The sequence below is a fragment of the Onychomys torridus genome, chromosome 22, assembly GCF_903995425.1.
Source record: "Onychomys torridus chromosome 22, mOncTor1.1, whole genome shotgun sequence".
Classification (NCBI taxonomy): Eukaryota; Metazoa; Chordata; class Mammalia; order Rodentia; family Cricetidae; genus Onychomys; species Onychomys torridus.
In genome coordinates this window covers 10,870,915-10,898,691 of record NC_050464.1, presented here as the reverse complement: position 1 = coordinate 10,898,691, position 27,777 = coordinate 10,870,915, and the positions used below count along the sequence as shown (strand labels likewise).

Below are 27,777 nucleotides of genomic sequence, written 5' to 3'. Positions count from 1 at the left end.
GTTCTTGGCTTTGTGGGTGGGACAGAGCATTGTGGAGGGCAGTACAAAATGGGGCACAGCTGCTTACCTTGTGGAGGCTAGGGAGCAAACAGATACAGTACCATAGTTACTGTTATATAGTGGTGAAGAGACACCATGACCAAGACAGTGTATAAAAGAAATCATTAATTTGGGGCCTTGCTTGCAGTCTCAGAGGGTTAGAGTCCATGACCATGGTATGTAGCAGGGCAGCAGGCAGGCAGCGATGGTGCAGGAGCAGTAGCTGAGAGCTTACATCTGGGGTGGGGGGAGAGAGAGAAAGAGAAAGAGAGAGAGAGAGAGAGAGAGAGAGAGAGAGAGAGAGAGAGAGAAAGATTGGGCCTGACATGGGCTTTTGAAACATCAAAGCCCACCCCCAGTGACACACCTCCTCCAACTAGGCCACACCTCTTAATCTCTTAATCCTTCCTAAATAGTTCCACCAACTGGGAACCAGACATTGAAATATTTGAGCCTGTGGTGTACCACTATAGATGGGAAGGGGTGGGGACAAGGTATCCAATGACTTTCTCCCTTTGAGCAGTCCCACTTCATAGCATTTCTATCATATCATGAATCTGTATGGCAATTAGTCCATCGGTTAGGTCAGTGTCCTCAGAACTCTGTCACTTCTGAGCCTTTCAGGGACCATTCAGACACAAACCATAATAGATCACCAACTGTTGCATTCTGACTTTGATCACTGTGTCCAGGGTGTGGGCTGTCACTCCGCCTCCTGTGCAGGACACTATTTTTTTTAGGACTCTGTTGCTTTTAGAGTTTTACTGGGTTGGAGAGATGGCTAGGCAGCTAGGAGCACTTGCTGTTCTTACAGAGGGCCTGAATAGAGCTCCCAGCACCCACACAACTTACCTTAACTCCAATTCTGTAGAATATGACACCCTCTTCTGGCTTCTGCAGGCACCAGCCATACATGCGGTGCACATACATGCATATAGGCAAAACCCTCATATACATAAAAGAAAAATAAATCTTAAAATAGAAAGCCAATTTACTCTTAGATTGGAGAGATGGCTCAGTGTTTAAGAGCACTTACTGCTTTTGCAGAGGACCCAGGTTTGGTTCCTAGCACCCACATCAGGCCAGGGTCTCAGTATCCATGAGAGGCTCTTGGAGTGATCAACACATACTGAGTGTGTGAGGCTGGGGGGCTACTGGCTGGGCCTCTAGAGTATATCATTCGGCTAATGCTGTGTGACAATGAATCCTGAAGGCTCATGCATTGGTTGGTGGTCTCACAGCTGTGAAAAAAATTCCTGACAGAAGCAATTTAAGGGAAGGCTTATGCTGGCTCACAGTTGGAGAGTACAGTCTGCAAGGGCGAGGAAGGCATGGCACAGGAGCCTCAGGCGGCTGGTCACGTGGCATCCACACTCAGGAAGCAGCTCAGCCTACTTTTTCTTTTTTGTTCAGCCTGGGCTCCCAACCCATGGGACTGTGCCTCCCCACATTGAGGGAGGGTCTTTCCACCTAAGCTAGAAACACCCTCGCAGGCAAACCCAGAGTTATACCCCCTAGATAACTCTAGATCCTGTCAACCTGATAACGGATAGTAATCATCACAGCTTTTTTTTTTTAAGTCAGAAATCCCCCGAGGGGGTGCACCGATCCCGGAGGTACTGCAATACCAGGTCGCTGCGAGGAGTGAACGGAGCAAGCTCCTATTCCAACTCCTAGTTCCAAAAATCCATCTAATATATTGTCCTCGCATAGAGGAAGTATCAGATATTAAACTGATTAAGAACAGATACTACACTTGATCTTAGCCAAAAGGCTGAGAAGCGATCTCATCACAGTTTTTTGTTTGTTTGTTTTAGTTTTGTTTTTTTTCTGTTGTTGTTGTTTGTTTTGAGACAGGGTCTCACTGTGTGTCCTGGAACTCACGCTGTAGATCAGGCTGGCCTCGAACTCACAGAGGTCCACCCGCCTCCGCCTCCCGAGTGCTGGGATTAAAGGTGTGCACCACCACCAAGTGTTTCATCACAGCTTTTTATTAGCTCTAAAGCTCTGATGGAACACCCAAGCAGTACTGTTGCTCTGGGTCAGACACAGCTCACCTTGGCTGAGCTCACGCCAGCTGGTGATTTGGCTGGAGCTAGCTGGTCCAAGATGCCTTCAGTAGGGATAACCAGGCCCATTGAGTTCCCTCACCCCCCTGGGACAGCAGATGGATTGTTCTTGTGCTAGCAAGAATGGAGGGACTAGGCAGAGGAGTAAGTATTCCTCCAGGGCCCTGGCATAGTGTCACCCAAGTCATTTTTCCCGTGTGTGTGTGTGTGTGTGTGTGTGTATGTGTGTGTGTGTGTGTGTGTGAATGCCACATGTATTGGAGCTAGAATTTCAGGTCCCCTGGAAGAGCAGTGTCACTCAGCCTCTGAGCTGTCTCCCCAGCCCCCACACTTATCTTTTGAGACAGGGTCTCTCAACTGAATCCCAAGTCATAATTAAGCTAGGCTGGCTTGCAAGCTCCAGGGATATTGTGCCTGTCAGTGCTTCCCTGGTTCGGGAATTACAGGGGCATACTCCTGCATCTGGCTTTTTATGTGAGTACTGGCTTGGGGGGGGGTGGGAATCCTGAATTCAAGTCCTCAGGCTTATGTGGCAATCACTTCACTGACTGAACCCTTTATCCATCATCTTTTATTGTCCAAAATGAGCCAGGAGACAGGCCTAGACTGAAGGATGGGAAAAGACTCCACTTCTGAGAGGAGCCAGTGAAGGAACACAGTGCCGGAAGCGGTCACTCAGGGAGGGGAGAGGAGGTGCTGAGTGAGTGGTTTTCCAAGGGGTACCCAGCATCCACTCCGTCTCTAGTCTCAGAGAAGATGGACAGAGGGCTTGATGCTCAGAGGGATGTCAACTGACCTCCTTGGGACAGACAGAGCCTTCTGAGGGGTTTGGGGGACATTGAGTTAGTGTCAGACCTCAAGTCCTTGGTAAGCCTACCTTCTAGGCAACGTTGCAGCCCCAGCCATCAGCACAGAGTGGTTATGCCAGGAGGTTTGTTGAATGACTGGATGACCTAAGTCTGCTCCTGCAGCTCAGAACCTCCTTCTTGAGGTGCCGGCCTGATTTGAGAATGTCTCCACTTGTGGAACACCCCCCCCCCTTATTTGTGTCAGGAGTGGAGGACGTAGAGACCTCCCATCTCGCCCCCTCTGTGGGACCCTCTTCCCCACACACATCAGTTCTTGTCAGAGCCAAGATGTGTCGCCATGGAAACTGCCTGGCAAATGCTGGCAGGCAGAGGCGGCCAGCAGCCACTCGCACTACCCAGCTCCCGGCACCCGCTGAAGTGACACGAGCTTGCCTGGCCGTGTGTGGAATGTGCACGGTGAGTGAGGGCTTGGGTCGGCACGTGGGCGCTGGTGTGATGCACGTTGGAGGTGGTCCGAGTGCATGCATGTGCTCTTGTGTGTGCATGTGTGTGCGTGCGTGTCAACAGAGGGACCTGTGTCCACATGCATGTGTTCTGTGTGTGATGGCTGCTGGGTGTGCACAGAGATGGGAAATAGATGACTGACAGGGACGTGTGCACTGCAGGCTGGGCGTCAATAGATGCTGAGGGACCAGACGAAGGCGGCCTGTGGTTGCTGTCCCCACCCTCCAAGTGCAACTCCTGGCCAAAGACAGCCATTGTCCAGGTAATTATGCATGGCTGTGGGAGTGCATGACTGGAGGGCTTCTGGGAGGAGGCAGCTGCTGGGTCTGAAGCTCACATATTGTGATGTGGATGGGAGTCAGCCAGGCAGAGGGGAGAAATGACAGTGCTCTAGGTGGAAGGCACAGCCTGGGCCAAGGCCTGGAGTCTGGGCGCAATGCTGAGAGTCTGGAAAAGAGGCGAGACAGCCAGCAGGCCTGAACAAGGTCGGTCCTCACTTGAGTTTAGGAAGCCAATCTTCCTAGAATGGGCGTGCCAGAAGAGACCCACAGAGGCCGCATGTGGAAGGAGAGGGCAAATGGCAGGGACAGACAGAGCTGGTAAAGGCGTGATGGGGGCGAGCCAGGTGGTTAGGAAGCTTAGAAGCTCCAGAGACAAGATGGGGGGGGCTTTCTCGCGCGAATAAGGGATATTCAATAATCTTGATGTGCAGGGGCTTGAAGGGAGTAAGGTCAGGTGGACTGGGCAGTCAGGAAAAACAAAACAAAACAAAAAACCCAAACAAACAAATAAACAAAACCAACAAAAAACAAAAAAAAAAAAAAAAATCTGGAGGTTGACCAGATGTTCCTTGTTGATTATAGGCCTGTGGGTAGATAGAGGAGTGTTTGGGATACATGCAGCTTCTACAATGTGAGACAGTATAAGATGAGGTTTGTGTCCCCAGGGCCACCTATCCAGGTTCTAAGGACGGTACTGTGCCCTCTCTCTGAGGTCTCCACATCTATACTGAATCTCCATTCTTGTAGCCTCTCCCCAGCTCTTTTCTCTATGTGGGGGATGTGGCCAGTTTGGCGACCCCACCCTGCAGGTACCTAGAGCCAAGGATCTTCGGGTCCAAGGTATTACATGGGCTCCCAAGCCAGTGCCTGTGGTCTCCTGAATGAGTCTTCCTGGGTGCTCCAAAGGGACTGTCCCGTGCCTCATCCTGCCCTGCTTAGGATGCGTGGAGTGCCAATGTGCTGGCTTTCGAAGTCCTTCTATTCAGAGGAACCTGGCTTCACTCAGGACCCATTTCCAACAGTTTTCCCACACTGGAGGCTCCCCAGAGGTTGCCTGCCTGTTTGGACAAATCTGCAGGGGTCTGGAGTTGCTGGGCTGGGCATGGCCAGGGTCTTGGCTTGTCCAGGGCAGCCCACTGTTCTGGGAGTTCCCTCCATCGCTAGCACCCGGTTCTCCTGCACTCTGAGCCTCCTTGGGTTGATGCTTCCCACCTACAAACAGATAAAAGAAGAGTCTCTCGATTTCAGGGCACAGCCTTGTAAGCCAGCACCCCCCCACCCCACCTTGCCAGGGGGTGTGATACGGCCCTGAAAAGAGTGAGGGGGCTGGCGTGTGGGACAACCCTCATTCTGTAGCCTGCTCTGGGCACCCTGAGATGAGTTCGCCATTTTGTATCATTGGTGTCCCGATGTGGGGGCTGTGGGGACATCTCCAGGCAGCCCTAAGTCAAAGAGAACCTTGGCAGGAACATATGTTACTGGGCATGGGGTGGGCATAAGGACCATGCCTTGACCCCTCCTGTGTGGTTCTTTCTGTTTGGGGAGCAACAGGTGGGCTCTCTCCCACCCTGACCACATTATATGGAGGAGGGGATGGGAGGGGATGATATAGAGAGCCAGACCTGGGCAGAGACAAGACAGAGAGAGGATGGGTTAGATAGAGTCTAATCTTAATGCCCAGTGCTCTCCTGCATCTCAGATTTGCTCTAGCCTTGGGGAGCCCCAAGGGCCTTTCTTCATACTATAGTTGGCAGCTCCCTACCCTGGGTACCCCAGCGTAAGGCCTTCACTGTTTGTTGGGGGATAACTTTCCATTGAGACACCACCCCTGAGTCTTAGCCACCCTGGCTGCTGTCTGGGGGGAACAAGGGATCTTAGAACTGGGGGACCTGGGGTGAATACTAATTGGCCTGCTCACAGGGAGCTCCACAGGCTGGTAACAGACAGCTGGACCCTGGCCAGGGCCGGCTGGGCCTGCTTTCGAGCCCTGTGCACCCCCATCACTGAATCAAGCTGCTTTAAATGCCCAAGGGCTTCTGTTATCCTCAGCTATTCCAGGGTGGGGTGGAGCCTGGAGACCCAGAGAGCTGTGGTCCCTGGTCACCAGTCCCAGCTGACCCTGACAAGGGACCTCAGCTGCTCTGGGATGGGGTAAGGACTGGAGACCCAGAGGGCACCCAGTCCCAGCTGACTCTGGCTGGGCCTTCTATAAAAAGCTTCCAGAAAAATGGCTGCCCCCATCAGGCAAACAGGAGGGCTTTTCTCAAGCTGTGGATAGATAGGGGAAATGGGGAAACTGAGGTACAGATAAGGAGCCCCATTGGCTTGAAGGAATCCTAGACTCTTCTACCCAATTTCAGCAGAACTTAAGTCAGCCTCTCTCCCCACCCCACCCCACCCCTGATAGGTGCACATGTAGCCCAGGCTGACCTCCAGTTCTCTATGTAGCTGAGGATGATCTTGACCTCCTGATCCTCCTGCCTCCACTTTCTGAGTGTTGGAACTACAGACATCTGCTACTGTGGCCGGTTCATGCAGTCCTGGGGATAGAACCAAGGGCTTCATGCATGCTACCTTCCTGCTGACCATGGCTGGACCCCATAACCACCATCTCAAGGTCACCTGCCTGGTCCTATCCCTCACCAGCCTCTATCACTGTCAGATGGCCTCAGTGCAAGGCAGTGGGGACCCCTTGGGACCCTTGATAATGAATGCTATGATGTGGCTTCATCCCCACTCTGCTCACTAGACCTACTCCATGTGCCCAAGGCCCCAGCATGTTCTAGCTGTTGCTCATACCAGCTCCTCTCCCACGCCTGACCCTTTCCTACCCTTAGTTCTGGCTCATCCGGCTGGCCCATCTCTGTGGTACAAGCTCCCAAACACTGTCCCCGGACCTCCCCCTCCTCTGCACCTTCCTGTTTTCTGCTGGAATTGTATCTGGGGCATTCTGCCCCGAAGCCCAGCACCTGGCACACATGTCTGTGTCTGCTGAACCAAGGACGGCCCAGCTGAGGAATACGACTGTGCCAAGAACATTGCTCGTTTCCTCTAGTCCTTCCCACACTGTGAGAAGCAGTTTCCTGTTTCCCAAAGCGGAGGAGCCCCTGTCACTCACATGCATTGTCACTCCTGGAGCCAGAAAAGCCCAAGATGGTGGGGTGCACTGTGCGCCCTCCGCAGTGGCTCTCAACCTTCCTCATGCTGCGCCCCTTTAATACGGCTCCTCATGTTGTGTTGACTCCCCCCCAACCACAAAATTATTTCATTGCGACTCTATCACTGTAATTTTGCTGCTGGTATTAGTCATGACGTAAATCTCTGATATGCAGGATATCTGATATGGGACCCCTGAAGGGGTTGCGACCCACAGGTTGAGAATCACTGCTCTAGAGGCTCTGAGAAGGATCCTTCCTCCCTGTGAGTTGCCTGTGGCCACACCACTCCTTCTCTGCCTTGTAGGGTTTTGCTGTGTAGCCCTGGCTGGCCTGGACTCACTATGTAGACCAGGCTGGCGTTGAACTCAGAGGTCTGGCTGCCTCTGCTTCTCAAGTGCCAAGTTTACAGGTGTGCGCCACCACATCTGACCTGCAAGTATTTTAAAACAGGTTTATTGGAGATACGATTTGCATGCCACAGAATCCGTCCATTTAAAGCTTACCAGTTCAGCTGGGCATGGTGACTCACACCTGTAATCTCAATCCGTGGGAAGCTGAGGCAGGAGGGTTGCTGCAAACTTGAGGCCAACCTGGGCTACATAGTGAGTCCAGAATGATACTCCACCTAAAATATTATGTATAAAATAAATGGATGGATAATGAAGTGTACAGTACTACTTCTTCAGTACTGTATCACTGAGCCACACCCTAATGCCTCACTGGGGGATTCTAGGCAAATATTCTGCTACTGAGCCACCCATCTAGCCCTCACTCAGGGTTTCCTCTCTCCTGTTACAGTGGCTGCTACTTCTGTCTGACATTGGCTGGGATGTGGCTCGGATGCTGGAGCTTTCGTCTAGTATTCATGAGGCCCGGGGGCCCGCCCCAGCAATGCACACACTGGGCATCAACAGTGTGTGTGTGTGTGTGTGTGTGTGTGTGTGTGTGTGTGTGTGTGTATGCAATCACAGCATTCAGGAAGTGGAGACGGGAACATCAGGAGTTCAAGGTTGGGGCCAGTGAAATGGTTCAGCAAATAAAGGGGCTTGCCACCAAACCTGAGGGCTTGAGTTCAATCCCCAGGACCCACATAGTGGAAAGGGAGAACTGACTCCTGCGAGCTGCCCTCTGACTTCTATACACGCATCAGGGCACCTCTCCCATGCCCCACAGACATACACTAATGAAAAGTTCAAGGTCCTCTTCAGCTACATAGTAAGTTCAAGACCGCCCTGGACTCCATAAGACCCTGTTCCCCTCTCTCTAAAAAAAAAATAAAAAAATAAAAGGCCGCTTTGTGGCAGTGGTCCCCTCACTCAGGGTGGTTTCATCTCTGGATCCTTACTTTGTTTCTTCAGAGACCCTTGTTCCAAATAAAACCCCTATGCTGAGGGTGTGGGTGAACTGTTTTACTCTTTCTGGAGAAAATGAGGCACAGAAGCACAGCAACTTCTTATGGTGGTCAGCTGTGAGGCCCAGGTGTGCTTGGCTCTCAGAGGTCGGTGACCAGGGACCAGGGTCATGGTAAGGAAGGCTCTCTGGGATTCAATTTCTAGAATATTCTAGAGGTCTGGAGACCTGCTTGGGTAGAGGGCAGTGTGTCCTGTTGTACAGAGTGGGTGACTGACAGGCAATGGCCTGGGCTGGATGTGGCTGTATCCAGGGCATCCTGGCTTGGGTACCACCTGCTTTGGGGGGTTCCTTCTAGTTCATCAAGTCCCCACTGGGGACCTGTTTATCTAGATTTCCAAGTCCATGTGCTGACCTGGCAACCAGAGAGGCCTGGCTGTTATGGCTCTGGCATCTCCCAGCTGTGACAAGAATTGACATCCTCCAACTTCATTTATGTTTGTGCATGTGTGTGCAGGCCATCAATCAATCCCAGACATCATCCTCAATTGCTCTCCAAGCTAGATTTTGGCTTTGTGAGAAAGGGTCTCATTATGTATCCCTGACTGGCCTGGGATATGTAGATGTGTCAAGCTGGCCTCAAACTTATGGAGATCCTCCGGCCTCTGTCTCCTGGATGATGCTGAGATTAAGGATGTGCATACCACACCTAGCGTCCACCCATTTTTTTGAGGCAGGATCTCTCGCTGAGTGGCTCTGCCTTCCAGGGGTGGGATCACAGGCCTGCATTTCTGTGCCTGGCTTTTCCTTGCCTGCTAGAGTTCATGCTATCAGGGCAGACACTTTACCTCCCCAGTCCCTTACAGCTTCTTCCTAGTGACCAGCTTTGGAGCAGACTGTGGATCTTTTCTCACAGCCTTAGTTTTTGCGCCAATAAAACACCAGAAATACTCATCAGAAGTGTGGTATTTTAGCCACTGTTCAGTGCAAGCCTGTAATACCAGCCCTTGGGAATGTGAGACCGGAGCTTTGTGAGTTTAAGGCCAGCTTGGGCTACATAGTGAGACCTGAATCTTTGGCAGGAGGGATGGAGGGAGGGAGAAAGAAGAAAGGAAGAGAGAGAAAGGAAGGGAGGAAGGAAGGATTGAGGGAAAGGAGGAGGGAGGGAGGGAGGGAGGGAGGGAGAGAGGGAGGGAGGAAACAGAGAGCACTATGTAGATTATCCCTTTAAGACAGTTTTAAATGTGGAGGGAAATTAGAAAAGAGACCTGGCCCTGGGACTACAGGGTCACCTCTGATTTCTTTTTCAGAATCCCCACACTTTCTACATTGGATGTTTACGGTTCAATCATTATCTCTTAATCATTATTTTCTTACAGAAAATTCCTTTGCCCTGTGGGAATGATGGCACAGCCATTTGTGGGGGTGCTGCTGAGAGCAGGGGTGTGTTTCCAAAGGGAGGGCAGGCTGCCTGGAAAGGTCCCAGGAGACTGTTGATTTCCCATCATGAAAGAGTCTGTTACCCTAAGATACCCAAGGAGAGAGGGAAGTTTGGGAAGAGGCATAGAGATTTAACTGGGACAATGCTGGTACAATAGTGGTACAAGCCAATAATCCCAATTCCTTGGATGCTGAAGAAGAAGGATGGAGAGTTCAAGACCAGCCTGGGTTACATACAGTGACCCTAGCAAGGGAAACACAATACCTCAATGGTAGCAACAATGTTACCTCCATGACTGAGGCTGGGCACAGGTGGGCCCTGTACTTAGAGTCCACCTCTGGAGTGGCTGTCAGGGAGGGAGTGTGTGTACAAATGAGTGCCCGTGGAAACCAGACACAAAAATGATGCCAGGGAAGGCAGCATTTCCCATTCTCCTGTCTAGAGTATTGAGTTTCCCTACTCTGGCTGACATCACCATCCTGCCTCACCCTTGACGACATTGCCAACAGGGGAACAGGGACCCTCTTTTAGCTTGCAGTTCTTCACAGGGTGAGTCAGGCCTTCCACACCCTAATACAAGCTTGACACATTGGGGAAACTCCTCTGTGAATAGGACCCCTGACCCAACCTGAAGGGGCCAGGGCAGGTCCCTTCAGCTTTTTCCTGGCCACCTAGGTGGCTTTGGAGATGATACTTGCTTCCAGTGGGGCTAGTTGTTTCTACCACGTGGGAAGAAACAGACCGGGCTTATGATTTGGTAAATGATAAATATAGGGGTGCCATTGCTCTGATACTGGCATGTTGATTTTTTGATATAGATGGTATGCATGCCTGGCCCACCTGCTCATTATTAGGGTCACTGTGATGGATACCCCCAATACTGTGTTGCCTGTGGGTTAGTGGCCTAGAAGTATATGGGACCACTTGAGGCTCTGGGGAAGAGAATGGCTTTCTCTCCCCCTGCCCCGCTCCTCGCCCTGCTCCAAGCTGGTGATTGCTGAGACAGGATCGCCCTGTAGACCATGTAGATCAGGTTAGCCATGAACTCACAGAGATCTGCCTGCCTCTACCTCCAAGATGCTCTGAGATGAAAAGCAATGCTTTTTTTTTTTTTTTTTTTTAATGTTTTAAGGATTTAGTTTTACTTAGTGTATGTGTGTTGGGCAAGGGTGGGGATATGTGCATGTGTATGCAGTGCCCACAGAGGCCAGAAGAGGGCGTTAGTTCCCCTGGAGCTGGACTTACAAGTTGTGAGTACTGCGTGCTGAGAACCAAAGTCTGCAAGAACATTGGCTCTTAAGTGCTGAGCCATCTCTCCAGGACCTGACTGCCTGAGTTGGGCTTGTCTTGTTTCATCTGCTGTCTATAGGAGAGGAGGGGCTCAGACACCTAGCCTGACCGAGGCCCGGGGAGGCTCAGCGGTCATGGGAAATCCCTGACCTTGGGTGCCCCTGACCTGGGTCTACGGGAATACTTCCCTGGGGTCCCTGGGTGAGAGAGTCCGCTCCGGGGCTGACACTGGGTTTGCCACATGTCAGCAGCTCCTGAGGGGCCACGATAGGGAGGTGCGCTGTGGGAGCTGCTGCTTCCAGGTGGCCTCTTGGTCCCATGATGCCTGTGAGAGCATTTTCCCAGCTCTTGGCTCCTGAGTCCACACCTGGGTTGGATGGGATGGAACAGACCCTGCGGGCTCCAAGCACCGTGGTCAGCGTCCATTCTCTTCTGTCCCCTCCCAAGTGGACAGAAGCACCACGGGTGGCCTTGTACCCCACGGGTGTGCGTGCGTGCGAAAGAGAGAGAGAGAGAGAGAGAGAGAGAGAGAGAGAGAGAGAGAGAGAGAGAGAGAGAGAGGAGAGGAGAGACAGTAAATGTGTGGTCAGAGGACTACAACTTTGTGGAGTATTTCTCTCTCCATCTTTACATGGGTTGTGGGGGATCGAACTCAGATGGCCAGGTTTTAGCAGCAAGCACCTTTACCTGTTGAACCCTCTCACTGGCCCCTCTGGTGTATTCTCACTTTACCTACTCTGCCTGAGTCCCGCTTAATACACACCTGTTAAGTAGCAGCTTCCCAGCTGGGCCGTGGTGACACACACCATTAGTTCCAGCACTCAGGGAGGCAGAGGCAGACAGATCTCTGAAGTGGAGGCCAGCCTGGTCTACAGAGCGAGTTCGGGGACAGCTCAGCCAGGGCTACATAGAGAAAGTGTCTCCAAAACAAAAACAAAAAATGTAGCAGCCTCCCTCCTCCATCACCAATTTATTTATTTATTCATTCACTCATTCATTCATTTATTTGGGGGGAACTGGCTCAGCATTATTTTTTATTTTTTTCTATCCTTTTATTTTTTAAATATTTATTTATTGATTGATTATGTATACAGAAGAGGGCGCCAGATCTCATTACAGATGGTTGTGAGCCACCATGTGGGTGCTGGGAATTGAACTCAGGACCTCTGAAAAAGCAGTCGGTGCTCTTAACCTCTGAGCCATCTCTCCAGCCCCCATTTTTTAATTTTTTTAAAATTTAATTTAATTTTACATATCAGCCATGGGTTCCCCTGTCCTCCCCCCTCCCGGCCCCGCCTCCCCCCCACCCCCCATTCCCATCTCCTCCAGGGCAAAGACTCCCCTGGGGATTCAGCTCCACCTGGTGTATTCAGTACAGGCAGATCCAGTCCCCTCCTTCCAGGCTGAGCAAAGTGTCCCTGCATAAGCCCAAGGTTCCAAACAGCCAGCTCATGCACTAAGGACAGGTCCAGGTCCCACAGCCTGGGTGCCTCCCAAACAGTTCAAGCTATTCAATTGGCTCCCATCACCAATTTATAACCAGAGTTCCCAGGCCTGGAAATAAACAGGAGCCCCACTCCCTGCCCCTCCACCCCCAGCCCCCTCATACTCTATCCTAGCTTTATTTCTGTTGCCATGGTAAAATAGCCTGGCAGAAAGCTGCCTGGGGGTGGGTGGGGGAGGTTTATTAGATGAGAGTTCCCAATAATAGCCCATCCTAGTAAGAGAACTAAGAAACTTACAACTGCTGGTCACATTGTAACCACAGCCCGGAGCACTGAGAAATGAGTACATACATGCTTGCTTGAGTGTGCTCAACTCTACTTCTCTATTCCTACACAGCTCAGGACCTCCTGCCTAGGGAATGGTGCCACCCACACTGGGCTGGGTCTTTCTGCATCAATCCACTTATAAGGCCATCCCCACAGGCCAACTAGTGCAGACAACCCCTCATGGAGATGCTCTTCCTAGGCGATCCTAGGCTGTGCCTGGTTGACAAAACTATTACAGACTCCAAGCCTGCCTCTGGGGTGGGGAGTCGGGATCCTGGTCCTGCTTGTAGCCATGCTGAGACCTGGGCCTTTAGCTAGGGCAATAACACCAGGAGTGAGGTCTCAGATTCCAGCGACCTGCTAGTGGGTCCTGGGGAGGCAGTCAGGAGACTCACTGCTAGGATGTGCTAAAGTCCCCATGGGGTGGCCTTTGGCCATTCATAGCCAGCAGCTCTGGGGCTCCTTGAGGACATCCCCAGGGACAGCCTAGATGGCTTCTGGTCTCAGAGAAGAATCCAGGACCAATGTGACCCCAACATGGTTGTAGCTGCCCCTTGTCCTCTGGTCCCTGGGGTGGCACTTGGTTCCCACGGAGCCCTCTCTGTCTGTCTCCCTGTCCTGGCAGCATAGAAAGTGTTTGTTAAGTGACTAAACAGTCCCATGTGGCCACCAGTGAATGGGCTATAGCATCTTTTTTTTAAATGTATATTTTTAAGATTTATTTATTTATTATTATATATACAGCATGTATGACTGCAGGCCAGAAGAGGGCACCAGATCTCATTACAGATGGTTGTGAGCCACCATGTGGTTGCTGGGAATTGAACTCAGGACCTCTGGAAGAGCACTCGGTGCTCTTAACCTCTGAGCCAGCTCTCCAACTCCGGGCTATAGTATCTTAAGATAATTGATTTGGCGGGCGATATGTCTTTGCACCTGGCTAGTATGTATTGAATGCCTGCTCTCTGCCAGGCCCTTCACAGTCCCTGCAAGAGGACAAGACAAAACCCTGATTTAGGGGTAACCTGGGGTAACAAGTGCTACGGAGGTTGAGGCAGCCTCCTGGGGTCCCTATCAGAGCAATGTATTTGGGGGAAGAACATTCTAGAAGAGGACAAAAAAGAGCACAAGACCCTGATGGGTTTCCTACAGGTTGGGAAACCCTTAGCTGAGTTTCTAGTCTGTGGCTCCATCATTTTTCCTGCTTGTCCCTCAGTTTTTCCATCAGTAAAATGGGAACATGCTTTGCAGGTAACTATGGTAAGAATGTTCTGGAAGGATTCAGAATACTGTCTGGGGCTAGAGATGTGGCTCAGTTGGTAGAGTACTTGCCTAGCATGCAACCCAGTCCTAGGTTCAATCCCCAACACTGCCCAAATGGGTATAATGGTGTACCCCTGCAGCCCCAGGACTCAGGAGATAGAGGTAGGAGGATCAGAAGTTCGAGGTCATGCCGTAGGTTATAGGCATACGATGCCACACATGGTTTACCGGTGTTTATGCTGTGCTGTGCTTTGAACCCAAGACACACCCTGTGCTCAGTAGACAGACATTCTTGCCTAGGGCCTTTTTTTTTTTTTTTTTTTTTGCTTGTGTGTTTATTTGGTTTTGGCTTTATTGTGTTTGAGACAGCGTCTCACTATAGATAGCTCAGATTGGCTCGGAGCGCTCAATCGGTGTGTCTCAGTGTCAGTTTTAGGATTACAGGCATGCCCCCGCCCCCCCCCCCGGTTGAGTTTTCCTCTGGTGTCCTAGGCTGGCCTGGATGTGCCGGCTTCTCCTCCTCGGGCTATGAGATGAGCTCCTCTGAAGCACACGTTGCTGGGAGTGTCAGTGTCCCACGTGCTCTTGAGCAGGCAAGACATCAGAAGTCTGAGCGCCACTGGGGAGGGTGTGGCACGGTTTCCTACGGCGCACTTTCCACCCGACCCCGCTGCTTCAGTCCCTGCCTCGCGTGCTGACGTCACACCAGGGCCAGTTTGGTCCCTCTGGCTCGCACACCAAGCTGCTCTAGGGCAGCTCCGGAGAGCACCGGACTTCGAGGTAGGGGATGCGCTGAGAGCAGCCTCAGGAGCGGGGGCTAGGAAGGGACCTGGCGGGGGCCTGATGTCCGGGGTGGGTGCAGGTGGGGCTGAGGAGTGGGACTTGCAGCCAGCACAAGCCAGGGGGACGTCCTGGTGGTGGCGGCGTGTCCCTGTGCCGGGGACCGCGGGATGCACACGGTGGACTTGGATAAAGGTGAGCATCCGGGACCGGGATCTGATACATGTCACGCTGATGGTCAGGTTCCAGATAGTTGGGAGCTGGGTTCCCAAGGGGCAGGACGCCCACTCCCTGCCAGCAGCTCCCCAGGTCAAACAGCCTTGACATCTTCAGATAGGAGGCAATCAGGTTGTGGGAAAGCTCCCGAAGGAAGGCTTTTCCCAGCAAGGACAGGCTGGCTGTTGTGGGATGTCCCCAGAGAGGCGAAGTCTCTCGCTACCCGAGCTGCTCCTCAGCCTGTGTCTGGGAGGTGTGGGAGTGACCGCTGGGTGATGTCACCGCTCCAGGAAGGTAGGGCTACCTGTCAATCCCAAGAGCTGGTGCAGGAAGATTCCAAACTTGTCCGAAGCTCAGCAGCGTAGACCTTTCACACTGCCTGGAAGGGAATTGGGTTGGAATCTGGGGCTCACAAGCGAGGGTAGGGTCTGCACGGTGGAGTCCTCCCCCCCCCCCCCCACCAGCCGTCTATGCCCCGATTCCCGTCTCCAAACGCTTCACATCCTGCATTTCCTCCCTGGGGCTGCTTAAGCCGCCTTGAAGATTTGGCCCTCAGTAAATGAACGGCTGCAGCTTCTGGGCGTTTTTGTAGTCTCCAGAATAATAAAGAGCAATCTCGATTCTTGTCCAAAGGACAGGCATCTGCTGGACGTGGTGAGGCAAACCTGTAATTTTAGGCACTGGAAGGCTGAGGCAGGAGGATTACTGCAAGTTCCAGGCCAACCCAAACTCCATGATAAATCCCTGGAGTTGGGCAACCTTATCTTGGTCACCTCAAGCTGCCTCTCTGGGGAGCTAGAGCCTGAGCAAGGACATGCATGCTGCCCCGGGTTTTGAGCAAAACTGGACAGAGAGGGAGGCACCACAGAGGTAAGGAATCTAGGTAGAGCAGCAGGAGAGAACCCATTTCTTTGGAGTCCCTGTCCTAGACAGCAGTCCTCTAGGACAGTGGTTCTCAACCTTCCTTATGCTGCGACTCTTTCATACAGTTCCTTACGTTGTGGAGAGCACCAACCACACAATTATTTTGCTGCTACATCATAAGTGTAATTTTGCTACTGTCATGAATTGTAATGTGAACATCTGATAGGTGATCTGTGGGGGCCATGGCCCACAGGTTGAGAACTGCAGGGAGCTCGTGGCTTGGACCCCAGGACCTCCTGTCTCTCCCTGTGACCCATGACCAATCATGAGTGTTTCTGGGTTTCCTTTTCCCTATCTGAAAGGGCAGTATATCTCCAGCTCTTTGAGGTCTCAAGGCTCGTGGGACATGGGCAGCCACTGTCACGATGAATTAGCTGGGGATGGCGACAGACCATGACAGGCACAGAGGACAGCTTAGACGTTTGGTTCTGAGGACGATGGGCGGGGTTGAGAGGATGGACGGGAGCGGCGGGGGGGGGGGGGGGGGGGGGAGCGGGTTGGCCCTTGACAGGCCCTGCAGCTTTTTCTGTGGCTGCTAGGACCACTTCCTGCAGCTTGTCTCTACGTGAAGTGCGTGGCCTTGTGAAGACTTGACACACAAGACGGAAATTCGACTGAGGTAGTGGCCAAGAGTGGGGATGGGGGCGTCTTCTAAGGACCCCAGACAGTGATACGGCCGCAAGAGCTGTTTGAGAGGAAATGCTGTCTGGGTAGACATCCAGGCTAGCAGACCCCAGAAAAAGACACGAAAAGGGACAGAGAGACTTACTCTGGTGCCCAACTCAGACCCAGCCTCCAGTCCCCAATGGGAGGTGGTCCTCACTCCCTGTCCCATATCCCATCATGCTCTGATGCTATTTGTTTTCCTACTTGTTGGTCTTGCTTTGGTTTTCTTCTTGGGTTTTTTGGGTTTTTTTTTTTTTTTTTTTTTTTTTTTGTGAGATAGGGTCTCCCAGGCTAGCCTCAAACTCGTGGTCATCCTCCTGCCTCAGCCACCCAAGTACATGTTGCAGGCACAACATGCAGCATCCAACCAGTGTCATCTGGAGCTCATGTGTGTTCCATTCCTCCAAGCCCTGGGTTGGAGGGGGGGCTGCCCCATGGTGCTCCGCATGGAGCAGAACATGGGGTGATTTTCTGGTTGAGCTTCCTCCTGTCAAGGTGTTCTGAGCATGCCTGTGGGTATACAACCTGACACTGACCTCTGGCTTCCAGGTGTACAAGTGCGCGCGCACACACACACACACACACACACACACACACACACACTCACCCCTCACTCACACAAAATGGTCCCTGTGGGAGGCCAGCTCCCACCTTTTCAAGGGTTCCTATGAGGAAGGAGAGATAAGAAAATATTAGAGAGAGCTAGATGACAAGAAGAAAGACAGAAACACAGGATAGCTTCGGGAGGGCCTGGGTCAATACCCAATGGCCTTTTCCATTTATTCAAAAGGACTTTTTATAACAATGCCAAGGGGCAGGGCAAAAGACTTACCCCTTGCTAGATCAAAGCACACCACACAGCCAAGTGTAGACCCTTCTAAACATCTGGTAACCATGTCCATGGTCAAATCATCCCCTTATGTAGCCCTACTGGGTAAAACAAGCCTAGATTCTCAGACCCTGAGTAATTTGGGCCTCCACAGATCCCAAAGGATTTTCTATTTTCCTTCCTCCCTCCCTCCCTCCTTTCCTTCCTTCCTTCCTTCCTTCCTTCCTTCCTTCCTTCCTTTTTCTTCCCCTTGAGACAGAAGTTTCTCTGTGTAGTCCTGGCTGTCTTGGAACTTGCTCTGTAAACTGGACTGGCCTGGAACTCAGAGACCTGCCTGTCTTTGCCTCCTGAGTGCTGGGTTTAAAGGTGTGCACCACCACCCAGCTCCTGAGGGATTTTCAGAATGGCAGATGAGGTAGATAAGATGTTGATCAGAGAGATTGAGAATGCCTGTGATACCAGGGCCTCCCTTCTTTTCTCCTCTTGAGGAAGCTGAGGTAGACCCTCCTGGGCTGCTCCAAAGAAATAACACATAGACCATTGCAAGTTGCAGAAGGAGTAATTCCAAGACAAGGTATGACTTGCGGTGGTAGAGCCCCTGCCTAGAATCCCCCAGTGAGGGGCTGGGATGTGGCTCAATGGTAGAGCCCCTGCCTAGAATCCCCCAGTGAGGGGCTGGGGTGTGGCTCAGTGGTAGAGCGCCTGCCTAGAATCCCCCAGTGAGGGGCTGGGGTGTGGCTCAGTGGTAGAATACCTGCCTAGAGTCCCCCAGTGAGGGGCTGGGGTGTGGCTCAGTGGTAGAATACCTGCCTAGAATCTCCCAGTGAGGGGCTGGGGTGTGGCTCAGTGGTAGAGCGCCTGCCTAGAATCCCCCAGTGAGGGGTTATAGATATGGCTCATGGATAGGGTTTACCTGACCTGCATCAGGACACAGCTTCCATCTCTAGCACTGAAAGGAAGAAAGAAAGAGAAAGAAAGGAAGAAAAAATGAAGTAGTTACAACCTTGAGGGGTAATTCAGAGGTACAGCTCCTGGTTTAAGCTTGGGGTGCTGTGTTTGTGAGCAGGTCTGGGGCAGAGCAAGGAGTCTTAAGTAGGTGGTGTGATTGGCATCCGGAAACAAAAATAGGTTGGTGAGATGTGTGAGGAGTCAGGTGCTTAGCAGCCTGCAGGGCTTCCAGGGTTGCGCACTTCCTCCCCTCTGGGAGCTGACCATGCTGGGGAGGAAAGGCAAGCAGCATCTGCCAGTGTTCCTGCCTGAGCTGACCGCTCTGAGATGCAAAATGAAGCCCAAAGCAACCTGTTGCAGGAGCCAAGCATGACCCAATGAAGGCACTCACGGGCAGGACTCTGGTTGACAGTGACCATAGCAGCTTGCTGCCCCTCCGCCTCTCCGCCCCTCCACCTGTCCGCCTGGCCTCCAGTTACAGTTTGCTGTATCCCACATGCACACTGGCTCTTGACTGTTAGATGTGTGTCTTAGAGCCTTGCTAACAGTCCAGAAACCAGGGTCTGGGACACATTGGGCCACCTTCCTCCCCAGAGAACAGCCCCTGGATGCAGGAAGGGCTCTTGAAAGGAAGGCTATGGTTTGGAAGGAAGATCTGGGCGCCTCCCGGAGGGAGCAGGGTGCATTTTTGTGAGTGTAGCAGGCAGGAGGGAGCAGCCTCTGGCTTTTCTGAAGGGTAGAGGCCTTCTTTATATGCCCCTTGCTTCTGAGGGTTCAAAGCAGAATTGGGGTCCCGTGGAAATACACCTCTATGAGGAAATAGCGCACCTCTGGGTTCAGTTCTGGGGTGGGGAGACGGCTCAGTGGGTAGAGCACTTGTCACACAAGCCTGGGGATCTGAGTTCGGGTCCTCGACACCCATATGAAAAACTGAGGTGGCATGTCCGCCGGCTTGCTAGTCAGTCCACCTGGTTGAGTTTCTACGCTCCAGGTTCAGTCAGTGAGAGACTCTTTTTCCAAAAGTAAGGTGGAGAGTGATAGACTTGACATCCACCTCTGGTCTCCACAGGCACGCACGCATGGACGCACGCACACACGCACGTACCCACCCACCCAAGCATCCCTTCTGACCTGGCTGGGGGATGCTACCTCCTAGTGTAGATGGTATCATTCTGACTCCAGTTCATAGAAAACTGTCTCTTCCCAGGCAATGGTGGCGCACGCCTTTAATCCCAGCACTCACAGAGAGCCAGGCGGATCTCTGTGAGTTCAAGGCCAGCCTGGTCTACCAAGTGAGTTCCAGGAAAGGCGCAAAGCTACCTGTCTCGAAAAACCAAAAAAAAAAAAAAAAAAAGAAAGAAAGAAAGAAAGAAAGAAAAAAGAAAAAGAAAAAAAAGAAAGAAAATTGCCTCTTGTCTTAGAGACAGTCATTTGTGCTCAGGACAGTGACCATGGTGCCTCATGCGTCCTCTGCAGGGTGTCAGCAGAGAAGTTCCAGCACAAGGCAGAATCGAGCCACACGGTCTCTCGGTTCACTATCCATCTCCTGGGAGCCCTGAGCATCTACTCTATCAGCCTGAGGGAAGGTTCTGGAAGAGACCGTGGCGATCCCCTGGGAGATTCATGGGCCAGAAAAGGAGCTCCAGGGAGTGGCCAGGGTTCACACACACACCATGCTGCAGTGCAGACCACCCCAGGAGTTCAGCTTCGGGCCCCGGGCCCTGAAGGATGCCCTGATCTCCTGCGATCTGGCCCTGAAGCAGCTGTACACCTCAGCCTTCTCCCCATCGGAGAGACTCTTCCTGTCTGAGGCCTACAACCCTCACCGGACCCTCTTCAGCACACTGCTCATCCACTCAGCCTTTGACTGGCTCCTGAGTCGCCCAGAGGCCCCTGAGGATTTTGAAACCTTTCATGCTTCCCTGCAGCTCCGGAAGCAGAGCCTGACCCGGAAACACATTTACTTGCAGCCCATAGGTAGGAGAGCTGGCTGGGCTGGAGCCATCAGGACTCCTGGGAGGGGGCTTGGCTCAGCAAAGGCTCAGTGGTAGAGCCCCTGCCTAGAATCCCCCAGTGAGAGGCTGGGGTGTGGCTCAGTGGTAGAGCCCCTGCCTAGAATCCCCCAGTGAGGGGCTAGGGTGTGGCTCAGTGGTAGAGCACTTGCCTAGAATCCCCCAGTGAGGGGCTAGGGTGTGGCTCAGTGGTAGAGCACCTGCCTAGAATCCCCCAGTAAGAAACAACCCCAGGCAGAGGTGACTTGAGAGAGATGGCTTGGGGTCTGCTGGGTACTCAGGTGGGGCAAAGTGTTTTTCCTTTTTAGGATTCCCCATTCTATCTGTATGGGCCATTTAGGTGTGTGCTCATAGTCCTGGTAATGATCTGGTCATAACCTACACTGCCCTAGGCCCTATGCTGGGTGCTGGGGTGGGGGTGTCTCTGTGAGTGCTGAGGGCAGGAGCCCCTCATTTCACAGGCTGGAAGCTGAGGCTGGAGATGTTGCTGGCTTGCCAGCTGGTGGTAGAGCTGGATTCTGGACGAGGTGGGATATGAAGGCAAATCCAGCTGGCCTCACGATCTCTTAGAAGACACTGCACTGGGCATGGAGGGGACTTGGGGATCCCCAGTGAATCCTTCAGGTCTCCTTACCAGGCAGACACTGGAGGAAGTGGGGCAGCCAGGGCTGAGAAAATGGCTCTGTCAGGTGCAGAGAGGGAAGAAGGACAAGCTGGCCCTGTGTTCTCAGTGTAACCTAGCTGGCAGAGGGACACACAGGGCACTTGTGGCTATTAGCTCATACTCTCTGAGACACTGTCATACCCTGCTTTGTCCTGCCCTTAGAATGGCACCTCAGTGATCAGCCTGGGTTCTCCAACAGTTCTTCCCTGCTGCTTAGGACCAGAGTGCCACAGGGACTGTGGTCCCTGCTGCCCCGCATCCCACAGCCCTCTGTCCATGTCATCTGTTGGGTCTGGGTAGGAGGGCTAGAGGGGCCTCGGGCCTGTCTTTTGCCTTCCCTTCCTTCTTATTTTTATTTTATTTTTTATTTAATTTTTTTTTTTTTTTTGAGACAGGGTTTCTCTGTGTAGCTTTGTGCCTTTCCTGGAACTCACTTGGTAGCCCAGGCTGGCCTCGAACTCACAGAGATCCGCCTGCCTCTGCCTCCCGAGTGCTGGGATTGAAGGCGTGCGCCACCACCGCCCGGCTTCTTTTTTATTTTTAATATGTGTATTTGTGTTTGTGAGAGGATTTGTGCAGGTGAGTACATGTGCTCTCAGAGGCCAGAGATGTCTGATCCCCTTGGAGCTGGAGTTATAAGCATCTGTGAGCTGCCCAACATGGTGCTGGGAATTGAACTTGGGTCCTCTACAAGAGCACTATGTGCTCTCAGCCTTGAGACATCTCTCCATCCCTCTTAGTCTGGGCTGGCCCTGAACTCATTATGACCTTAAACTCCTGAACCTCCTGCCTCTACTTACTGAGTGCTGGGATTACAGGTGTGCATCACAATGCCCAGTGTGTGCAGTGATAGGGATGGAATCCAGAGTCTTCTGCGTGCTTGGTAAGCATTCTACCAACTGAGCCACATCCCCAGCAGTGTTGGGGACCCTGCAGCCACTCACTCCTTGTTTCCATCCTAGATCTGTGCCCTGTCCCAAGTAGCATACAGTAAGCTTATGCCCTGTCCTACAGCAGCTCTTCCCTGCTCCAGATACCCTGGCCCACAGCTGCCAGCTGGTGCCCCTCTGCCCTAGCCAGGCTACCATTCTCTTGGCCTGGGACCTGTTAGCTTCTAGCTATGCCAGCTGCCCTTTCCCGGTCAGCTTAGATGCCTTCACCCACCCTGAGTTATCACATAGGACTGTGATCCCTGCCCTGTCAGGAAACTGGCCTTTTTCACCCTAGGGGCCAGCATGAGTGAGGCTGATGTCCCAGCAGGCTGATGTGTCTCTATTCACCTAGATCTGAGTGAGAGGCTGGTGGGATGCCCCCTGCTGGACCACCTCCAAAGCTGTGCAGAGGCTTTCTTCCTGGGCCTTCGTGTCAAGTGCCTGCCCTCAGTGGCCGCTGCCTCCATTCACTGCTCCTCAAGACCCAGTCAGGACACTGATGGGCTCCAGCTTCATACAGGTGAGTGAGGCAAGGTGGGGGGACAGCCTGGGGCTCCACTCTGCAGCAAAAAGACACGTCTGTAAGGAAAAGTTGGAAGGAAGGAGCTCTGGAAAGTTTTTGATGGTGTGTGTGTGTGTGTGTGTGTGTGTGTGTGTGTGTGTGTGTGTGTGTGTGTGAACCAGAGGACAACCTTAGATATCATTCCTCAGGAGCTGTACACTTTGTTTTTTTAATTTTTTAAAGATTTATTTTTATCTTTGTGTACGTTGGTCTTTTGCCTGTATGTATGTCTGTGTGAGGGTGCCAGATCCCTTGAACCTGAAGTTACAGACAATTGCCATGTGGGTGCTGGTCATCTGTGCTGGGATTCCAGTCACAAACAACCACTCCTGACTTACATATAATTAAGATTTTAAAAGATTTATTTACTTTCTTTTATGTGCGTGAGTGTTTGCCTGCACATATGTATACACATCACATTGGTATCTGTCAAGGTCAGAAGAGGGCGTTAGATCCCTGGAACTGGACTCACAGATGGTAGGTGCTCATAACTGAACCCAGGTCCTCAGCAAAAAGCAGCCAGTGCTTTCAAAGGCTGAGCCATCTCCCCATCTCCTCTCCTGGCTTCAAAAATAATTATTATTCTTATATATGTGTATATGTGTATGCTTGTGTAAGTTTATGTAGATCACAGGCATACAGATGTGAGGCTAGAAGGCATTGTATCCCATGGGGAGTTATAGGAGGTTGGGAGACTCCATGAGGGTTCTGGGACTGAGGCAAATCTTCTACTCTTCCCCACTTTTGTGGATTTTAAAGACAGGAGCTCAGTAGCCCAGGCTGGCTTTCACTTTGTGATCCCCCTGCCTCAGCTTCTTGAGTGCTGAGATTAAAGGTACACACCACAGTGCCCAGAGACTTGCTAGTTTTGATTGATAGTCGGATGCTTTTTTTTTGAAAAGCATTTCCTGGGAGAATCTATGTCCTGGGATAGTTTTTCTTCAGAGGGATTTTCTCTTCCCCCTATCTGGCCATGTATGATAAAAGCACGATTCTTTTCTGGGCTGTTCTGTGACCCTTGGGGACAGTCTGCATCCTGTGTTGGGTGTGGAATTCAATGGCAGCAGACAGAGTAGGGAGCTAGCTCCAGGGTCTGTTTCCTGCCTAAGAGCAGCCCTGATTCACTGCACTGTGGGCCGTACTTCTCCTGGCCCTGCTTTCTTAGCTGGTGTCTGGCTCAGGAAAAGTTCATTGAGGTCAGTTGAGGGGGTAGTACAGGCTAAGGCAGGAGGATTTAAAGTTTTAGGCTTGCCTGGGCTACAGAGTGAGTTGAGACCAGCTTAGGCTACATACTAACAACCATTTTTAAAAAAGTAAAAAGAGGGTTGGGACATAGCTCAGTGGTAGAGCCCCTGCCTAGAATCCCCCAGTGAGGGGCTGGGGTGTGGCTCAGTGGTAGAGTACCTGCCTAGAATCCCCCAGTGAGGGGCTGGGGTGTGGCTCAGTGGTAGAGCACCTGCCTAGAATCCTCCAGTGAGGGGCTGGGGTGTGCCTCAGTGGTAGATCACTGCCTAGAATCCCCCAGTGAGGACTGTGAACACACCCCTCTGGCAGCCCCTCTTCCATCTCTCTCTGCCTCCATCCTCCCGAATATAATGGTCTTGTGCTGGTCACAAAGCCCTGTGGTTACATGCTACCCACCTCCTTGAGTCTCAGTCCTCCTCACTTGGACTACTCCATTCTCCATTAACAGCCCCCGCCCCCGCATCCCTCCTCTCCTTGCATGATCCACACTTGCTTAAAGCCACCCACCCACTCAGTAGGGTGCAGCTGGCACACCCTCCGGCAGAGATGCATGTTGGTGGTGGTACCCAGAAGTCTCCGACTTCCCTCTTCCTTCCTCACTGGCCTGCGGGCTGCCTCCAGCATGCTCCTTCCCCCCTGTACTGTGTAAGAAGACTGTGGAGGGGCTCCACTCGATGCCTCTGTGGCCATGGCTCGCAGTTTCCCTGTCTTCTGCTGGTCTCCATCTTCCTCTTCATGGAGGTGCTCATGGCCCCATCGACTTCTCCGCCCCTGTCCACAGCAGAGCTGGGGCAGCAATTCTGTCTGGTGTCCTTTCTCCTCCCTCTTCGCAGTCCATCTCTTGGCTTTCCAGGGCCTCACTGGCCACCTGGGTCTCCCTCTTCTCCTCCCCGCTGCCCTCGGTGGCTGAGACACTGGACTCTCTGGACAATGCAGAGTCATTTCATCTTCCTAACACCTGTAATCACAGTGTAGGTCCCTCTTGCTGTTTGAGGCAATGTGGTCCAGGGCCTAGGGACGCGGATGTGGGGCACTTTGGGGATAACTGTTCAGCTACCTGTTCCCTCCTGGGCTCTTGTTGCCTGTGTGTGTGTGTGTGTGTGTGTGTGTGTGTGTGTGTAGAACAGAGGTCAGTCTTGGTTAGGTCTTCTTCAGTCACTGACAACCTTGCTTTTTGTTTTTTGGTTTCTCGAGACAGGGTTTCTCTGTGTAGCTTTGCGCCTTTCCTGGAACTCGCTTTGTAAACCAGGCTGGCCTCGAACTCACAGAGATCTGCCTGCCTCTGCCTCCCGAGTGCTGGGATTAAAGGCATGAGCCACCAATGCCCGGCTGACAACCTTTTTTTTTTTTTTTTTTTTTGAGACAGGTCCCTCACTGCCATTGAGGGACTTGCTAATTGGGCTAGGCAGGCTGGCCAGTGAACCCCGGGGATCTACCTGTTTCTGCATCCCCAGGGATGGGATTACAAGCCGGGAGCAGCTTTCTTACATGGGTTCTGGAGTCAGGGCCAGGCTCTCGTGTTTGCACGGTGAACACTTCACTCACTTTTCTGTCCCGGACCGCCCTTTCAGCCTCTCTCCACATGGAAGACAATGGCCTTGCCGGGTCCAGATCGGCTCTCATGGCCCAGGAGACAGAGACCCAGGAAATGACTGGCCCTGGGGATCCATGACCTGACTCTCAGGCTGTCATATAGCTGCTCCAGGTTGGGTCTCACCAGGGATGTAGTTTGTCAGCATCCAGCTTTGAGAGGGGCGGCCAGATCAAGAGACAGACCGAGGCTCTTCTGCCCACCCTGACCCCCAGCCTTCTTCCTGCAGATGGCATCCTGTCCTTCTTGAAGAACAACAAGCCAGGAGACGCACTGTGTGTGTTGGGCCTCACACTGGCTGACTTGTACCCCCACGATGCCTGGACCTTCACCTTTGGCAGGTTCCTTCCGGGGCACGGTGAGCTGAGGTTCTATCAACTATTGCCCAGGAGGCAGAGTGGTGTGGTCCCCAGGCCCACCAGTGCCGGCTATGGTGTACATGTTCCTCCACCCCCAGGGTGATTTGTGTGCATGAACTTGAGGCTATGTTCTCACTGGGCCTGGACAAGGGGCTGGTCCTCAGAGCTGACTGCACGTGGCAGGGCCGGAGGATGAGTTTCTCTTCAGGCTGTCCTGGGCTGCAGGGAATGCTGGGATAGTTTCACCCTGGGGCCCTTGAGCCATGGCTGTTCCTTCTTTTGGCCTCTCCCCAGAAGTGGGTGTGTGCAGCTTTGCTCGATTCTCTGGGGAGTTCCTGCAGGCCAGGCCCGGTGTTCCTGACCCAGCTCTGCTGGAGGCAGCAGCAGATGGCCCTGAGACAGTACCACAGGAGGGAGGCCGGACCCTGTGCTTCAGCGCCCTGGGCATGGTTCAGTGTTGCAAGGTGAGCATGGGGGACAGGAACGATCAGAGCCATGAGCCCCCGGCAGAGTCAGTGCTAAAAGGAGGATGGCCTTGGTTTTCATTAAATTCAGTAGCTGCCCCTTAAGCAACTGCTGACCTAATGGGTGACTGCAGCTCAGCAGCTACCAGCATCGAACTGGCCACAGCCAGGCGGGAATTCTGTTCCCTCAGGCACTGGCTCTATCATGGCCACTAAAGGAAACTTTATCCGGATCTCTACCCCTCTACAGAACTCAGGAGTCAAAGGTTGAGGTGAAATTCTGCTCACGCAGAGAGGCTGAATAGCATGTAGCTCACCTCCTCTCCTTGCTCGAGTCTCCTGAAAAACCAGGGGTCCTCCTGCTCAGCCTCTACTTCAGAACCCTAACTACACATGGTTCCTCCCTACCACTTCCTGTCAGCTAGTCACTGACTCAGCCTCCTGACCCCAGGTTAATTTTATTTAATAAAACAAATGTAACATGTCTTTGCATTGTTAACAAAAGCAGCAGAAAAAAAAAAGTAACACACCTTAATATTCCACATTTCCCTCTTTTTGTCTAAATAAAAATGAAGGGTTTTAACTTTAACATAGTACAAACTATATACAACAAAAACAGTTATCAAGAATTAATTTACAACATTCAGTCCATTTGCGTTTAGCAAATTCAGAGAAAACACTCCACCATCCATCCATCACATCTTAGTGACTCCAAAGTTTTATATTTAATTCACTTTCTTTCATAATTAAAGAAAACTCCAACTATAACTATCTAGTCTTCAACTCCATCCAAGACCCCAGAAGGATATATATATTACCTGAGTAAAGAGGAAGTGCATTGCAAGCAACTTCCAAGACTTTAGAAATGAGACATCTGACTGCCTGGACAGTCACCCAAAGTTCCTCTGCAATGTTGGGGCATCCATCTTCAGCCTATAGGTCTAGAGTATCTAGCAGACTTTTTAGTGAAGCAGGAAATCTGAAGGACTGTCCTGCCTTGTTTTGGCAAAGTTCGTCAGTCACTTTCCTGTGAGTCCTGCATGTCCAGTTTGCACAGCACACAATTAAGCAGTCAAGGCAAAAGCAGTTTCTTGCCCAAATGGCTAATCTTGCCACAATGAAAGTAAACTCCTATGGAGTTTCATCAATGCTCATCATTCTTTTATGAAGTAAATTGGTGCTGCCAGGAGCAGATGTGCCTCATTGTCATGAAAAGCCCCAAGTTAACAAAACATTCTAAATGTTTTGGCCTTTGAAGTGTTTGAAGACCATTTATTTACCTAAAATATATCTCTGTATGATCTATAAGATATATCTAACATATTTACAAATTTGATTGTTATAGATGACTACTAACTTATGTTTCTTGATTATCCTAAATAGTTTATAATAGTTTTAAAAACTAGAACTTTATCTTATAGGTACAATAACTTAAACAAGGGTAGAAACATATATACAGTGTAAAAAGTAATTTTAAATTTATATCAATATATTATATTCCCCTAAATGATAGCACACATTCATAACCTACCAAATAACCAAACGCCACCCATATTCCCTCTTGGGAATGTGGATGCCATGCTCTCCAAACTGCTTCCTGCTGTCTGTG

General features: G+C 51.7%; 1 protein-coding gene and 1 non-coding gene across 4 annotated transcripts in view; one reads left to right on the top strand and one right to left on the bottom strand.

Annotated features, from left to right (window-relative positions):
• Window positions 1–1,633: 1,633 nt before the first annotated feature.
• LOC118572819 lies at window positions 1,634–1,825 on the bottom strand. Its single transcript, XR_004943522.1, has one exon. It is a non-coding gene; the product is annotated as a U2 spliceosomal RNA (small nuclear RNA).
• A 1,379-nt stretch (window positions 1,826–3,204) lies between these two features.
• The window catches only part of Amz1 (archaelysin family metallopeptidase 1), a 30,439-nt gene continuing 5,866 nt past the window's right edge, over window positions 3,205–27,777 (top strand). The window contains exons 1-6 of one of the 3 annotated variants that reach the window (XM_036172484.1): window positions 3,205–3,373; window positions 3,583–3,683; window positions 19,816–20,316; window positions 22,300–22,467; window positions 25,575–25,703; window positions 25,999–26,168. In XM_036172484.1, coding sequence (XP_036028377.1) covers window positions 20,013–20,316; window positions 22,300–22,467; window positions 25,575–25,703; window positions 25,999–26,168 — 771 coding nt within the window. In that variant the 5' untranslated portion in view covers window positions 3,205–3,373; window positions 3,583–3,683; window positions 19,816–20,012. Of the gene's footprint in view, window positions 3,374–3,582; window positions 3,684–14,509; window positions 14,757–14,854; window positions 14,952–19,815; window positions 20,317–22,299; window positions 22,468–25,574; window positions 25,704–25,998; window positions 26,169–27,777 lie in introns of those variants that run through there. The other 2 variants (XM_036172485.1, XM_036172486.1) reach the window with 2 other exon arrangements.